The 15,073-nt window shown below is 43.8% G+C and overlaps 1 protein-coding gene across 20 annotated transcripts in view; it reads left to right on the plus strand.

The window, feature by feature from the left end:
- nrxn3b (neurexin 3b) overlaps positions 1-15,073 on the plus strand; it is a 277,893-nt gene that overhangs the window by 197,415 nt on the left and 65,405 nt on the right. For all 20 annotated transcript variants that reach the window (XM_034579318.1, XM_034579332.1, XM_034579329.1 and 17 more), the window contains one exon: positions 10,336-10,517. In XM_034579318.1, coding sequence (XP_034435209.1) covers positions 10,336-10,517 — 182 coding nt within the window. The remainder of the gene's footprint in view (positions 1-10,335; positions 10,518-15,073) is intronic.

Genomic DNA, 15,073 nt, shown 5'->3' on the forward strand with positions numbered 1-15,073 from the left:
CATGCATAGCCGAGATACTATACCTCAAAGCACAAAAGAGATACTTTGGTGAGCGCTGTCAAATGCCTCAATCCAAAACCTCCCATTGTTCTGCAGTTGGGTTCACATTTGGATTCATTAAATCCCCCCCCCCCCCCCCCCCCATACCGTTTTTATCTTACGCGTCACCAATCCGTCTATTATACTTAACATTACCCAACTTAAGCTACATCTTGAAAGAATATATCCGACTTTCACAAAGATAAACTTTCTCCTCAGTAACCTATTGTTACCCAACAAAGACTAAAAGTACTTATTGTTAACATATCACAGACCTTTATATATGAATCTGGGCCCTCCTGTTGCATGAAATAATACCACAGGAAACACCACCGAGGTCAGCGAGACACTCGGGTGTGCACACGTGAGGCCCCACAGAGAGATTTACATGGTGAAATACCATTATCATGAATTGATTGCGTCCATAGTGTGCACTTTACTGTGGACCCTTTTGTACCGCACAGGTTGCAATGCACGTCAGACTGAGATAAGAGCTACTTGTCAAAACCAATCACTTCATCAAGGTTGCCATTGATGGCATTTCTCGGCTTAAGATTTGCAGGGAAAACATGGCCACAGTGAGTGCCGCATTAAATGTTGCTGTGGAAATGAAGAACAATGAAGTCCTTGGCTCCGAGGGAGGTGTCTGAGGAAACTTCTGAAAAGTACAAATTTGTTTTCCCCGTCTCACTCTGTGTCTGTTTTTTTGTCCCTGTGTGTGTGTGCGATGGAGAATGCACAGAAGACAGAAGGTGTGAGAGGCGCATTGCATTGCACATTCAAGTATTTCTGTTCATCATTACTGTGGCGGTACTGGGTGTGAGATAATCAGTGAGATGTAAAGGTGTTTGATGTAGGTAGGGTCGGAGGCGATATCAGGTTTGCCACAGACAGAGGCGGCTGGGATGTGGGGTTGCTATGCCAACCGCAGGTGCAGCTGGTCTAGCTTTAGAAAAGACAATGATGCCGTGTTTCAGCGGGCAATCATCAAATTCAGACAAAAGGAGGATGCCGAGCGAACAAAAAAAGGTTATTGGGCATTTTTATTCACAGTTAGATTTTTGTCTCAAAGAGACAGATCTGAAATGTCAGCTTGCTTACATTGTTTGTTTTCCCCCTGCAAAAGAGCCATGAATTTCATTTTAGGTTCAAGTACTTTTATTTGATTTTGTCGATATCAAAGGGAAGATTAGCCCTGCTCTTCACGAGAAGTTTAATCCTTTTAGTGTCCGTCCATTCGGCTCTCAAATCCATATTCTTCAAAGGCAGGTGGACATCTGAGACGTATATTCTCAAGTTGTTTTATATGTAGGCTTTATGATTAAAATACACAGCCTGCACATCAGAAGAAAGGATTTGAATGGATTTGACAGGGCTGACGTGGGCAGCGCTTGCAGCACTTGGTTTGCAGTTGTCTGCCTCTGCAAATTGCAATTATTGTTTGTGCTGGGAGCCAGTGTACTATGCAGAGGGGCCACCTTTCTTATCACATCCCAACACTTCCAGACTTTATGCTGAAGCCAGCTGAGGAGGAGGGAGGCGAAGGAGTTATGTGCTTGAAATTAACACCGGCTGCCGTCCATCCAGCAAACACGGAGCTTGTTGCTCGCTGTGGCAAAGGTGGCAGCCAGTTTGACAGATAGTCAATCAGTCCTGACTTATTACCTTCTGTACACAGCTAGTCGGAGGCAAACAAACAGAGCTAGCGAAATCCATTTGCTGCCGAGGTTTGTTGACATCATGTGAAAAATAGCTGCAACATGTTGTGCACACAGTGTTTTTATCAGGAAAAAAACATCTGTACGCTACACGATGGCGAACAGGCAGAGTAGTTTTAGAATAAAAGTAAAGTCTTAGTAAATAATGTTACATAGGGGTGATCCAATAATCTACTTCGACTCCCGCCTGGCCAGACCATTTACTGCATTCCCCTTTACCACATTTCCTGTCTACATTCACTTTCACTATCTCTAAAAGGTTAAACAAAAACCTCTTACATAAATACTATAACCTCCCACACGGCCACAAGATACTGTCATTCAAAAGAGGATCTCATTTTAGTTCTACAAAATATTAAAAGTGTCCTGTGGAGTTTTTTTGTAGAGAAGTTTTTACCTCACCACACAAACCTCCCTCTAAAACATGTGCAAACCTTTTTGAATATGTGGCACAGGTGGCTCAACATAGTGCAACTGCCTAATGTCAATGAGCAGAATAATACTATACCAGCAGCAGGAATCCGTCTTGTGTGGCCTTGCTCTCTAAAAACAAAAATGGGAATGCAATCCAAGGGCACGTCCACACATACGCGAATGCAGGCAAATGTTGGGGGTCAAATGTCGCCGAAGTGGAGCTCCACGCGGAGCCACACTGCAGATTTGCAAATGTTTTGTTTGTCTGCTCACAAAGCCCTGTTTGGCAAAGGTTCACCACTGCTACTATTCATGTATGTGTGACCGTGCCTGAACTCCACGGGGTATTTTTCTTTTAAAACGTCTTGTACTGTGCAAGAATCTGAAGGTCACGTGACTTTGCACATAATCCACATGTTGAAATCCTGTTATCATCGCGTCGTGTTGTGACAGACAATGCACGCGCAATTTCCGAAATGCAGTGTTTGTATAAACTTTTTTCCCTTTTCTCCTTGCACCAAAACAGGCAAGTTTGTACAAAGTTCAGAATGGGTAAATGTGTCCAACTGGGGTTTGAGTCATAAAGGCCTTGGGATAAGATCAGTGGCTGAGGTTGCAGTGTTGTATTTGTGTATGAGAGCCTTTCAGATATTGCAGAGAGAAGGGGGAGGGGGCAGACAGAGACAGACTGGGAGAGAGGAGTTGTGGGCTCTCCGTGAAGACTTGGCAAAGGCAGACAGGCATCGCTATCCTCTAGGGAAGATTCAATTATAAATGATGCTTCCACTCTGAGCCATCTTGGAATCCCTTATTCTTTAGGAGATCTTCTTCACCTAATCCTCAGCAGGGTTTGGTGTGGCCTGCGTCTGAAGTGATATGCCTCACACACAGTGTGTCATGCATTATGAATGATGGGAAGGAGACACTCATGTCCTAATTTTGTTGAAAGCACAGTGAACATCAACACTAGAATGCTAATTTCCGCCATAGAAAGATCTGCACACCTTTAGTGTGGCAGTGCTGCAGGTGATTATTTGAACAACCTGTGTGTTTACACCATCCCAAACTGATGTTGTTCCAGCTTTGCTGCCCATCTTTGCTCTGTCTCTTTTACCCAACACCTCTCCGCGACTCACCCCCTTCCCTGTCATCTCTCCACAACGTCTCTCTCCTCTTTCAAAAGATTCTGCTGGTGGCAGCGTGCAGCATTAAAGTCAGCAGACAGGTCTTCTTTGTAGCCTAGAGTGTTGCGTCGATCTCAGCTGCAACCTCTCTCTCTCTCCCCCTTACTCCCCCTAGTCTCTGAAACCCTCCTCAGACGCCCTCCCCTCAGTCGTCACCCTCTTCCCTTTCCAACCAGAGAGAATAGGAGCTGACATCTCCAGAGAACCGAGAAAAAAAAAATCATTTAAAGCTCTTCCTCCCTGTCCGCTCGTCGCTACAACAGAGACGAGTGCCAGTAATGCAGCAGGAAGGGGGGAGGAAGAAAGAAGGGGGGATGAGAGAAGGCGTGAGGGTGAGACTGGCTATCCGACTTTCGCAGTAATGAGGAGGGAGTTGTTATGGATCACCTTCTGTGTGTGTGTGTGTGTGTGTGTGTGTGTGTGTGTGTGTGTGTGTGTGTGTGTGTGTGTGTGTGTCTTGGTATTTCCACATCAGTGTTCTCATTTGCACTCACACACATTTGTGCCTTTGCAGAGTTACATGACTCCTTCATCAATGGGTGTCTGTGAGTCAATCTTCGTAGCTCTCTAGCAATCGGAGGGTGATCTGACATACTGTAGCTGTGAGTAAGGAAAGAATTTCACAAAGTATTTTCCTGATGCTCTGAGAAGGGGAGGGTGGCAGTGCGGACTCTGTGCCACTTGACTCTCCGTAGCGGTTTTCAGACAAAGAACTCCAGAGAACTTCCATACGATTGGGTCTCAAACATGAACATCACAGCTGGAGACTGTTCACAACGACTATAAAATCTCAGGCGTGTTTAGGTGAGGGGTGGCACAGCATGCAGGAGGCAGGACACAACATATAAATAACGCAGCTGAGATCACATGTTTTTTTGTTTTTGCACATCAACAGCGATGTTGTCCCCCCTTATCACCAAAAGCTATTTAATGTCGTTGTCTTTCCAAGTTGATGTCGGTGTTTTCTACCTCAGTTTTGCATCTGTCACATTAGAACATCAATGTGCCCACTCGCCAGATAATCTCCCGCTGTTTTCCCTGCACATGCATACCCCAAACCAACCAAACTCAGAACCAAAGCAGTATTTTTCCTGCTAATTATATTGCTGTTTTGGACTGTAAAAAAAAGTAATTTGAAGACATGACTTGTGTTCTGAGAAATTAAGTTAATTACCCTTTTCAGCCTCTTACAGGGACTACTACAGGCGGCACAACAGCACCTGCTCTTCCTGTACACTGGCACCGACAGTACTGATTCCAACAGAACTGTCAGCACTGAATCTCACTGCTGCAGGATGGCCTTAGCTTGTGTGGGCATTGTTGCCAGTATAGTGTTTGACTGCTCAATCCCAGCAAGTGAAGCTGCTGCCCAGCAGCTCACACTTTATCCCGCTGGCTACAAGTGGTGATTTTCAGCCGATGCAGCAGCAACAACAGCAGCTTCGGCCTAACTTTGCTAGTGGGCTGTGCCTCATAAAGATAGGATATGATTCTGACAATGTAGAGTAATCCGTACAATCCTCCATAGGCACTGTGGGAAATAACTTCCTCAGCCATAATTGCAGACTGCGTCGTTTGATTGCCCGGCAGTTGCTCCTTTCAATTTCCTACACGTGAATTATCCTCGAGTAAAAATACCTGACACATACAATGTTTAATTAGGCTGAAAACATGACATTTCAAATAACAGTCTTGCGTAGGGCAAATCTCGGTGAAAAACCATAAACAAACTCGCGTCTCGATCCCAATTATGTATGTATTTTGCAGTCTGTGTCTGACCATATGCTGTCTGAAAACAGCCGCCCACTTTTCAACACATACACTCAGTCCATTTTCTTTCTTGTTTCTATTTTTCCTGTTGTGTGAATCCAGTAGTGATGCTACCACTTATTATAGCATAGAAAGAGCCGTGTAAATCATTCAAGGCTGGTTGTTTTCTTAACATAGCCATTCTTCACCACGCGCTGCCTTTCATAAATCACATTCTGCATTTTATTCAGTGTCGCTGATGAAAGATGGGACACTTGGCTACCGTTGTGGTGACAGTGTGGAGATGCCGCATTCTGAGCGTATTTGCTGTCGAGAAAAAAAACATTACAAGTCCACATGTGCCCACACAGACATCTATAGTATTTTAGCCATTCGCTGTAAACTTGCTTCTGGCAACTGATTGAGGATAGAGAAAGGGAGAGGCTGAGAGAGGGAGCGTTCAATCATCTGCCTCATCCCTCATCCCATCCCAGAGGGGAGAGGCAACAGTTGGAAATATGAATTATGAAATGATAAGAGGTTGTAAAATGGAGATAAATCCTGGTGATTACACAGCTCAGTATCTCACAATTTGATTCCTCCGCCGATGATTCTTTATTGTAGTTGTGTGAAGGACAGCAGGCCTAATAATTCCCCATGTATGAAGCACGGCGAGGGAAAGCACTGTGATGATAGAGTTCTTTTGAACGTGATTGAGGAGGCAATTACATTTTGCATCTCACTTTCAGGATTTTGTTTTAATGCTCCTCTTTCTTTTTCCTCATTCTCCGATGGCAGAAAATCGACCACATCAAACCGTGTTTGTCTTCTTTTTCCAACCCCTGGGGTGCCAGCGCTGCAGAAAGCCCAAGAGATAACAAGGGGAAAGACATAAAAGCACATAAACAACACACACACACTCACAGGCGCGCACACACACACACATGCACACACAGCAAGGAGAAAGGAATGTGAGGATGTGTGCTTGTGGATGTGCCTGCAAAAGTTCAGTGTCATTCATGTCTATGCGGATGATTGTGAGTTAAAGTTGAGTTTACCCGCTGCAGTCGTGGGTAGCTGGTAGTGTCCCCTTTTTGTTTCTTTGTTGCTGAGATACACACATGCACACAGATCTTGACCACCACCTCCACCACAGAGAGGACCAGTCTTTTGCTGGAGGTCTTCTACCAGCCGCCTCTAAACAGAGGGTGTTATCACAGCGTGGTGTGAAGCCTGAATACAACCAATTACCCAGTTATGACAGACGCACGCCATGGCAGCTGCTCTGCTCGTTTTTGCTCCTTTATAGATAGCGTTGTGGCCTGGCATGGTATGCTATGTGTACGTGGAGGATATAGAGGGAGGAGAGTGTGCACAAGTACAAGGTTTTCCTTTATGTTTCTTGAATCTCCATTTACAGACAGTCGCCTGATGGGCAAAATGCAATCCGCCGAGTTTTTCCCCCCTGCTGGTTAGGCGGATTGAAACCAGTGACCTTCCATCGCTTCTGTCCGTGTGTGGAAATGCTGTTTCCGCCTTCTTTCCCCTACCTGTCTTTTCAATAGTTGTGTAATGTCACGTGGGGGCCTGAAGGACAGGGCATGGTTCTGTTCTGCAGACAGGTGTCCTGACCTTCTGTCTGCTCTCCCACGCCTCAGGGGACCTCTGTGAAATAGAGGCCAAGGCTTTGACCTAGTCTCTCATCTACAGTTTGTCTCTAAATGGAGGCACACTGCAGATTGCAATGAATCAAAACACTGGGGGGGAAATGTGGTAGTACAATCCCTTTTGTTTCGGAGAATTCTAAGTCTTATTTGTAGTTTTTTTTTTTTTTATTTTAACTATCAAAGAATAATAAAAGGAAAACCAGTGATGGTCGTTCTTCTCCTCAGAGGGCTTCCAATCTCCCTTCACTCACAAATCAATGGAGCACCCAAATGCTACAATTAGATTTCAAATGGCCTCCCTCCAGTACCCACTGGCCATGGCAAGATTGCATTATTCAAAGATGGAGATGAAAGTCCCCTCTGATCCACCAAAATAACATCTTGTGCAGTGATCTGTTTGTAGATTTGATTCCTTTGATGATATATCCCCTGCAGTTGGCGTTTCACCAGGTCCGCATAGCTGTAAACGCTGCGTGTGCGTTGAGCCGATTATTCCCCCCCATTTAACGCCGTTATAGGCTTCAACCTTGAGAGCAACAATGCCACTAAAATGTGAGCACCCGGGTTTTAAAGAACAACAAGAATGACCATGGGGGCAGATGAAATGTTTGCAGTAATTACAAGAGAAGAGAGAAAGGGACATGTGCATGGTTACAAAACAGAGCAAACTTTGAAGAGGACGTTCACAGCCTTTTACCAAGAAGCAAAGAACCAATTGCGCTGCTTTTTACCTTTGTGCTTTAATGTGTTTTGCAGGATCAAAGTCTGTATTGCTCCGTTACCAAGCAAATCAAGGCGTAAGAAAAGGTGTACAAGCCCATCACTGTGGTTACAGAGATCCCTTTTAATAGGGTGTCCCGTTAATGCACCAAGTTACTTTGCAGGCAGTGACATCCTTTTTTGTTGCACTCCTGCACTTTTAATTAGATGCCAATTTTAAAAGCTTTTTGCCAAAGCACTAATGTGATGTATTTGTGCTAATGTAGACGACACATTGCTGCAAAACACTGACAGCACGAGGTACATGTTGATTTTTTTTACATTTTGATAAAGTAGAAAACGTTTTATTCCCCATTTCGGCATTCTGCTTTCTGTGTGGCTATTTTTTTAATAGTGGTTAAAAAACCTTGAGAAGATTATTGTTTATTAACAGTTTTGGGGCTGGGTGATCGCCCCAGGAGGTGTCAAATGAAGTAATTGGGAATGTGCCTGCTAAATAATGCTAGGAATGATATAATAGGCCATTGCTTTATCCTCACTTTCATGTAATTTGTCTCCTTGCGAAATGGCTGAAATTCAATTGTTTACAAGGACACTCGAGTGAAAAAGCTCCGTCACCTGGAGAAGAGGCATTGTTATGTAAATTAAATCTTCAGATGAGCATCAGAAATGATGCCAGACAGCTTATGAGTTGGTATGCAGTGGACTCTCTCTGAGTGCAAATATAGCCGGTGCAGTCTGGGCCCAGCAGGTTGTTAGGGAAATGTGCTACATCTCGGGTTCTCTGTCTACTCGGTGCTTGACTTGTGCAGATAATCACCCACTTGTGTGATTGTATGTGAGAAGCCATCATCTTCTTAGTGTTTGTGTGTATGCACACGTGTTTGCACACTTTCATATAGTTGATTATGACAATGTGTGCTTGTGCCTTTGTCAATCCGCTATGTGCGTGTGTGTGCGTGTGTGTGTGCGTGTGGTTGTGTGTGTGTGGCTTCCTGAGTGTTTCATTCCGAACATTGCTTTCTTGAAATACTAAGCAAATCTCCTCAATGTGATAATTGGCTCCCCAGGGTGGTTGTGTCTTTGCTGCTCATCATCGTCATCTCCTCCAGAAAGAAAGAAAAAAAGTGTGTATGTGTGTTGGATGCGATAGGCGAAGGTTGCTCGTTTGCTGGAGAAACTGATCCCAAGTCTGCCTGAACTGTTTTGGCAAGGAGAAATGTTGAGGCGATGAGACAGCCGGGGCCAGATCCGCTGCAACCTGGCTGCAGGCTATCTGCTGCTAGGGCATCAGGGTTTTCAGACAGACGTAATGCCAAGGAGGAAATGAGCTATTTGAGGCAGGTGATAACGAGATCCAAACACCATCTTTAGTCGATGCAATGTCATTGAGAGCAATGAAGATATTTTATTGTTTGTTTTTAGAGAGCATAAAAGAGCTGTCTGTGATTAAACCAGCCATGTTTGGTTATTAGTTATAAAAAGTGAAGCCTTTTTTTTTTTTTGGCTCGGGATGCAGATAATTTTTTATGCCACACAGACGACCTTCGCCGGTGGTTTGCAAAGCTGACACCTGAGGAGTGTGAAATGCAGCCCCGTTCGTGTTGCTTGAAGGCAAATAGAGACACACTGGTCGATAGTCTCTCCCAGCGTCTTCCTCCCTCTCTTCCATATGTTCCTGCAGTCCCCAGGGTGTTATGAACCACAGAGCAGATTGTTGGCCACTTCATAGGGGAAACACTGAGACAGCTGGGCACCTATCACAAGGCCAAACAGATGTTCAGGTGACTTGGAGAGGAAGTGAATGGAAAATGTGCAAGAAAGGGATGGTGGAGGGGTGGTGGAGCCAGAAAAAAAAATGTATTAAAACATTGATGCAGAGACTTCATTAGCCAATCCACTGTCAGCCAAATTCCTTCCACTCTCCTCACGCCACAGGAGTCTGTTTCGTCTCCCATATTGATTAACCCACAAGTCTAATGCTTTTGATCTCTTGATTATCTTTGCCTAAATGTGGTCAAGACGAATAAGCAGCTCAAGGATTCTACGCTTTTTTATCCTGACGCACCTTGGGGAACATTTAGAAGTCAGAATTGAAGCTGACCCTAAAACCAAATTTTTCTGCCCCACGTGGTGATGAAAAAGCAAATCCACAAACAACTTCAACATATTCCATGGCTCGGGGCCAATCCTGATCCAATCAGAGCTTCTAATCCGACACAAATCTGCATAGTGCGTTTTTTGTTAATAATAGAAACTTTCAGTCTGGTGAAATCTTTCCCAGGCAATACTGATGCCCTTTTTTTCCCCTACACTGCATTTGTCAAATTAAACCCCGACGAAAGTTCTTCGATTTTTTTTTTTTTTCCACCCTCTTCTCTCCTTTCTTGTGCCAGCCTTTGTTCTTTGGTTGCAGGTCTCATATATAATACATGAGGATTGGGAGACTTATCCGGTTCTGGCCATAGTGGCTGTTATTCCCAGGGAAGGGGCTATATTTAAGAGCTGGATAAGTCATAGATGGCATCAGGGGAGCCACTGACTTCTACCCAAAAGGTGGCAGCGGCTGAATACCATTAAAAACCTAAAATAGAACTCAACACAATTAAACTGGAGCAGTGGAGAGGTAGCTGTAAGGGACAGCAGACATTGCACCTAATAAAGGTAGCTTGTACTTAGTTTTGTCAGGAAGGTGGTTTGTGACAACACTGTGCTCCCTGGTGTCTAGTTAGACTGTTTTTGTATATCACCAATTGAATTTAACCTTATCTCTTTGTATCTGCTCGTGTTTTTCTTCGAAGAAATCTCATTTATTCCCTTTTTCTCCTACTTGTGTTCCCACAGCTGGCACCACCTACATCTTCGGTAAAGGAGGGGGTCTGATCACGTACACGTGGCCCAACAACGAGAGGCCGAGCACGCGGACGGACCGGCTGGCGGTGGGCTTCAGCTCCACCATCAAAGACGGGATCCTCGTGCGCATCGACAGCGCCCCGCGTCTGGGAGACTACATCATGCTCCACATCGTAAGTGGTGACTCTTAATTATTATTCAACAGCTTAATGTCGCCCGCCATTAAGAGGTCACTCATGCAATTAATCTGGGGCTAAACATCTGGTTCAATCTACTCATCACATTTACAGTAGTTTATACGTTCTATTAATCAGAGCTTGTTTGTCGCTGTCCATGAGTAATCATATGTTTCCAGCTTGGCCAAGATGATGACCACAAACAAAATAAACCTGACTCATCCCTTCAGGTTTACTTATTGCAGTCTTCTGGCCAAATCTTGCCCATCATGCTCAAACTGAATTATACAAATGGTGCAGATCTATTTTTTTTTTTTAAAAGATAACCCCCGACTAGCCTCCCTGGCCTTCCTCTTCCAGACAAACCCTACTTCTCCACCACGTTCAAGCTGACTCCCAGCATGAATAATTGAATATGGCTCTCCATACATATGCAGCATATTCCCACATGTTGAAGAAACATGAGAGAAAGCGAGCGGGATTGGTGCCGGGATTTGGAATTCTCGGCCGGCTGACTGTGTATCCGATCCGAGCAGCGTCTTTAATCATTTCACTCGTGCAACCTTGTCTTGGACTTGTTTACATAAGCATTAAGTATTAACGTTATCATCAGCAGCAGCTAGATGAATGCAGCGTGTCAAATTCGCTGCTGCGGAGGCACGTAGAGGTGTTGGTGAGGGTGGCGGTGGTTGCGATGATGAGGAGGAGGAGCCACAGTTGCGAAAGCAGATTGAAAGTCTTTTTCTTCTTAAAGAGCTCAACTCCTCTCCTGAGCGTTGGCCATGTGGTGCAGAAATGCAGCCATCTGCTCTGCAAAGATGAGGGCCAACAGCAAGCAGTTTCTGAGCTGCCTTTACATTAAAGAGAGATAAAGTGAAGTAAGTGTGCGTGTGTGTGTTGGTGAGAGAAGGGAGTGGAGGAACGATGAAGATGTACAGTGGTGAGGGCGGCGTGTGGAGAAGCTTCCCTGCATGTTTCCAACCAACTGAGTAATTGCAGGAGCCTCTTAAGGAGAGGGGAAAAGAGATACATTTTTAATTCTGCTTTTTACATATCACAGCAGAGCTAGCCAAGCAGGATATCTCTTATAATTTGGCTGCGAGTCGTTGGGCGGTGAACGTCTTCATTCCTCCAGCCTCATGGCACTAATGAATTTATTAATAGACAAAAGCAACTGGAGATTTTTGCCAGTTTATTCAGACAAGCAGCATGCTCTGAACACAGTGTGGGGGTGGATTTTTCTTTATTTTTTAATTTATTTTTTAAATCTTCAGTTTTGTGCTGCATGGGTTACATTGCACTGTAAATATTACTAATAATTTATTGACAGCCAAGGGTTGACAAACAAAGTAGGTTTCATTTTATATTAACTACAATTACAGCCCTAAACTATAAAATGCTGCAAAAGTCAGGGCACTGCAAGGCTCTCGTTTTTTTTCCTCCCACAATTACACTGTTGTTGACCAGAAACCCAATGAAAAAAAGCCTGGCTTTTTTGCCACAGGTAAAGAGTAAATAATTAATAAGACCTTGAGTAAATATTCAGCTGTGCGAGCAGTGGATTTGGTTACAACTTGAGGCAAATAAACCACTGCTCAGCCTCACTTTTTAAATATTGTTGTCGTTATCTGGATAAAACATCATCATTTGCCCCACATGAGACTTTCTTACTTAGCAGTTTGGGGAATACTTCCTGTGCATGTTTTGTCCTAGAGAATAGGTTTTGTCTAATTGTCAGCTTTGTTGCCGCTTCTAGTTCTCTGTGTGCAAATTAGCAGAGACTCCAGACTTCACTGAAATGTCATCACATAATAACTCCTAATGACACATGACTCTGTATTTTGCATATAGTGATGGTATTTTGCATATAGTGATGAATCTGGAGGAAAAGGTTAAAGGAGTTACGCCTGTCGATTATTGATATACGTCTAACCAAAGGTCTTATCGGGCCCTTGGCCATTACCTTGGCCTTTGCAATTATTAGGTCGCTAAATAACTTCAGATATTTGTTGCGTAGAGAACACAGACAAAAACAGACGGAGGCGAGACCTAATTGCTGAACTCCCTCCACAGTCACTCTTTTGCATTCTTCATTATCTGCTCTCCTTCCTCTGTGTGATTAGCTTACGGCTTGTTTGGCAATCATGAATTAAAATGCTGATTGTGCTGTTTACATTTTAACTGCTAAGAACAACTGCATGCTTGGTTTGAAAACTGAGGGGCAATTTGAGGTAATGTGCGGAGGTGAGTGCGACATTTCGCTGTTGCTGGTATTTCATTTATGAATTCATTAGATCTCTGAATGCAGATTGAAAATCAGACAATGACGCTTGTCAGGTGACATCTTGTGTTTCTCGGTGCATGGGGGGGGGGGGGGGGGGGGGGGGGGGGGGGGTTCAAATGCCAAGATACGGAGCTAAAGCTGTATGGAAAACAAATATCAAAGGCATTTTAGCAAATATCAAAGACGTGTCTATTACAGGTGACGTTATAGTTATAGAGATGAGTCAAACAGGGAAGGGGTCGTGGCAGTACCGCAGGGATTAGTAAAGTGTGTGTGTGTGCGTGTGTGTGTGTGTGTGTGTGTGTGTGTGTGTGTGTGTGTGTGTGTGTGTGTGTGTGTGTGTAAGCTCAAATCCATGACAGAAAAACTCTAAGCCGTGGGCTAGATGTGCCGGTTGTGACTCACACAGTATCTTGCCAGGGACTCTATTTGACTGCAGGTGAAGATTACCCAAGATTATACACGCACACAGACACACACACACACATGCATGGGGAGAGAAAAATACTTTCGAATTTTATCTTTACTACATCGTTCAAGTAGATTTTTTTTCTCAAATACGATAACAAGAGCAGTTGCCACAAACAGACAAGGACAGGACAAATAATGATAAAAACACAAAGCAACTGTTTCAACGACTTATTACAGTGATAACTCAGCTGCTGGCGGTACATTTTTGTTAAAAGCTGAAGTTTCAAAACTGTCAAAATGTTGTCTGGATATTAAAGGAGAAGCAGCGGTTGTTTACTTCTTTGAAGGCACAACCCTGTGCCTGGGATATCATTAATTTTAATCACTGGTAGCAGAGAGAATCTGAAGGTTAACAAGACAGATAGTATGGATACAGATAGACTGTATATACACAGCATAAGCCAATGTGTAAACTCAATCAATCAATTTAATGTTATTTATATAGCCTGTATTCACAAATCACAGTTTGCCTCATAGGGCTTAACAAGGTGCAACATCCTCTGTCCTTAAACGTCGACTAGAGTGAGGAAAAACCTCCAAACAAAATAACCTTAACAGGAGACTCTCCCAGGAAGGACAGGAGTGCAATAGATGTTGCGTATAGCAGAGCACATTAACAACATAACAGCATTTTAAACATTTAAGGGGAAAAGACAATCAGGCTTAATGGAGAGGTGTATCAATGTTTAAAGTATTTATACGAAAGAAAATGTCAGAGATTAAGAAAGGCAGCAAGAGCAGCAATGGCAATCGTAATGATAGAGTAATACCTACTCCTTGTATCCAGAAGGCCGGCTGTTCGATCCCGGTGTCCCCCATTCAGCGTGCCAAAGTGTCCAAGATATTGATGCGCAACCCCCCCCCCCCTCACACATCATTACGTGTGATGGATGCACTGTATGAAGGTGTGTCTGAATGTGTCAACGTTAATCACTTTGAGTGGTCGTCAAAACTACAGAAGCGTTATATAAATAGAGACCATTTGCCATTGTATATCTAAACAATCATAATCTACGATCAGCTGGCGCCACGATCCAGGATGTAGCCGCAGCTACAATCCTGGATCTGCAACGATAAAGCACAAGGATTTGGGGGGGGGGGAGTCAAGTCAGTGCTACAGTCCACTTTCTAAGAGGTGAAAGTCAGACTGTAGACAGGAAAGGAAGAAGACGTCCGGAGCTCTGTTTGATCAGATCACATCAGCATGCCTCAGCCACCAGACCCCAGCTTTTCTCCTCTGCATTGTTTGAACACGACAATACGGAGTGAGAGTAAATGAGGGGGAGCTCAGTTCACGGCTCCTGCGGCTCCCGGGCAAACTCGCTCGGAGTCAGGTGAAGCAGAAATTCACGAACGTTCTGTTTTCTATTTAAGAAAAAAAAATCACAGTGAGAAACCTGACATGATAAAGACTCTACAAGTATTGCAACACATTCTCTGTAACAGGTAACTCGAAAAATGTGCTGCTCTCCACACAACGTCGTAACAATGAAAACTCCAGTTTCCAGACTGGCGATAAATATGACTTAAATAAAAAAATAAAATCAAAGCTTTTAAAGCCCGAGCTGCTGTTGTTTGAACTATAAAGCTGCTTTGTTGCTTTTAACATTTCAAGTGTAACAGGAATTGTTTGATTTTAATTTGGAGTTATGTAGAAAGCTGTTTAAAGGCATTCAATTTCACTCCTAAACCACATTAGCAGTCACATTTTTTATGGTTCACACTCGTGTTTTATAAGGAAATAAAAGCACACTTCTTGGTTGTAATGTTAACGGCCTCCATAAAACGTCTTCCGGCT

The sequence above is a fragment of the Hippoglossus hippoglossus genome, chromosome 24, assembly GCF_009819705.1.
Source record: "Hippoglossus hippoglossus isolate fHipHip1 chromosome 24, fHipHip1.pri, whole genome shotgun sequence".
Lineage (NCBI taxonomy): Eukaryota > Metazoa > Chordata > Actinopteri > Pleuronectiformes > Pleuronectidae > Hippoglossus > Hippoglossus hippoglossus.